The sequence below is a fragment of the Onychostruthus taczanowskii genome, unplaced genomic scaffold (genome assembly GCF_017590055.1).
Source record: "Onychostruthus taczanowskii isolate IOZ18803 unplaced genomic scaffold, ASM1759005v1 scaffold4, whole genome shotgun sequence".
NCBI lineage: Eukaryota > Metazoa > Chordata > Aves > Passeriformes > Passeridae > Onychostruthus > Onychostruthus taczanowskii.
Window position 1 is genome coordinate 23,401,695 of NW_024501459.1, and position 1,566 is coordinate 23,403,260.

Sequence of the window (1,566 nt, forward strand, 5' to 3'; positions counted from 1 at the left end):
CACTGTTTAGAAAGGCGAAACTAACGAAGCCGAGGGAGTCAGTCGGCCGGCTTGTCTCCCTCGCTCACCTACGAGCCAAGACCCGCGCACTCGGGGGCGGGCAAAGAGCGATGGCCGCACAGCCAGGACTCTTCAGGCTACCGCAGCTGAGTGCTAGCGGCCAGAGGACCGCAAGGGAAGGACGCTGGGAACTCGCCCGTCCGCCCGTCGGCGCAGGCAGCGCCCCGGGCTCCGGGCCGGCTGCGGCGGCGGCACCTGTGAGGCGCAGGGGGACCCGTCCGTGCGGAGCGGGCCGCGGGAGACCTGCCCGGGGCGCAGCCCGGGCCCGGTGCGGGACCCCCCGGCCTGGGGCCGGAGCGGCGGGAGGCGCTTGCTCCGGCCCGGGCGGCGCCGAGGCCGAGGCTGTGGGCGAACGTTGGGACTGTGCCGGGACACCCCGGGGATCCCTGTGCGGGGCGGGGGGACTCGTGCCGCCTGCCTGCCGTCACCGAGTTTCTTCGCCCGTTTGCCGCCGTGCCTCTTTCAGGAAAGTTGCGGCTCTCCCCGCCACCAGGAGCCCTGGCAGCGCCGGGACGATTGAAGCCTCCCGCCTCGACAGCCCATGCCCCAGAGGCAGGAGGCGATTTGCATGCGGACTTGTCGCTGGTAGTAGCCACTGCCCGTCAAGCCTGACGGACAAACGCCCCCCTCTTTCCGCCCCCCCGTCCCGGAAAGCCCCTCCCTCGCCCCCTCCCTCGCCGGCACCTCCTGCCGCCTGTCAGTCGGAGCGGAGCGCGGCGCGGGCAGCGGAGGCGGCGCGGCAACGGCAGAGAGCGGGCGGGAGAGGGAGAGAGAGAGCGAGCGAGGAGCCAAGCTCTCCCCTCCCTCTCTCCCTCCCTCTCTTCCTTCCTCCTCTCTCCCTCCCTCCCTCGCTCCTTCCCCTGCTCCCTCCCTCCGCTCTTTCTGCTTCTCTCTCCCCTCATTCTCGCTTTCCGTCTCACCCACCCCGATCTCCGTTTCTCTTCCCCTCTTCCTCCGTCACGCGCGCACACACTCTTTCCCTTCTGCTTGTTTTTCTGTCATTTGACTTTGCATCTCAAGGCGGCCACCGGCTTCTCTATGAATCCCGTCTGTTGATCTGTCACCCTCCCTCCACCCCCGTCCCCTCCCAGCTCCACTCCTGTACCTGGAGGAAGGCAGGAGCGGCAGCCGAGCAGCATGTCCCGAAGGAAACAGAGCAAACCCAGGCAGATCAAACGTAAGTTTCCTGAGGGGGGCTCCCTCTAACAGACTTTTATTTATCTCGTTCTTGGGAGACGCGAGAGAGGTGGGTGTGGGGAGCAGTAGGGGGGTCCGGAGTAGGGACCGGTGATGAAACTTTGCCAGAGAGGCTGAGGATGGGGAGATAGAAAAGGGGACGTGAGCGAAAGCGGGAGCTGCTCCAATGCGGGTTTGGCAGGCTCTTCACTGTCTCGGTTTTATTCGCTCCTTTGGAGCTCATGCTGCCGCCCCGTAATCTGTTCAAACTATTGCTCCGTGTATCGGAGTGGGATCGCTCATGTGTTTTTAAGTTGAACTAGCGCCGGG

The 1,566-nt window shown here is 65.7% G+C and overlaps 1 protein-coding gene across 1 annotated transcript in view; it reads left to right on the forward strand.

Moving 5' to 3' along the window:
* The first annotated feature begins 911 nt into the window (after positions 1-911).
* Positions 912-1,566, forward strand: part of ZFPM2 (zinc finger protein, FOG family member 2) — a 308,536-nt gene continuing 307,881 nt past the window's right edge. Inside the window, exon 1 of the mRNA XM_041413063.1 lies at positions 912-1,237. Coding sequence (XP_041268997.1) covers positions 1,198-1,237 — 40 coding nt within the window. The 5' untranslated portion in view covers positions 912-1,197. The remainder of the gene's footprint in view (positions 1,238-1,566) is intronic.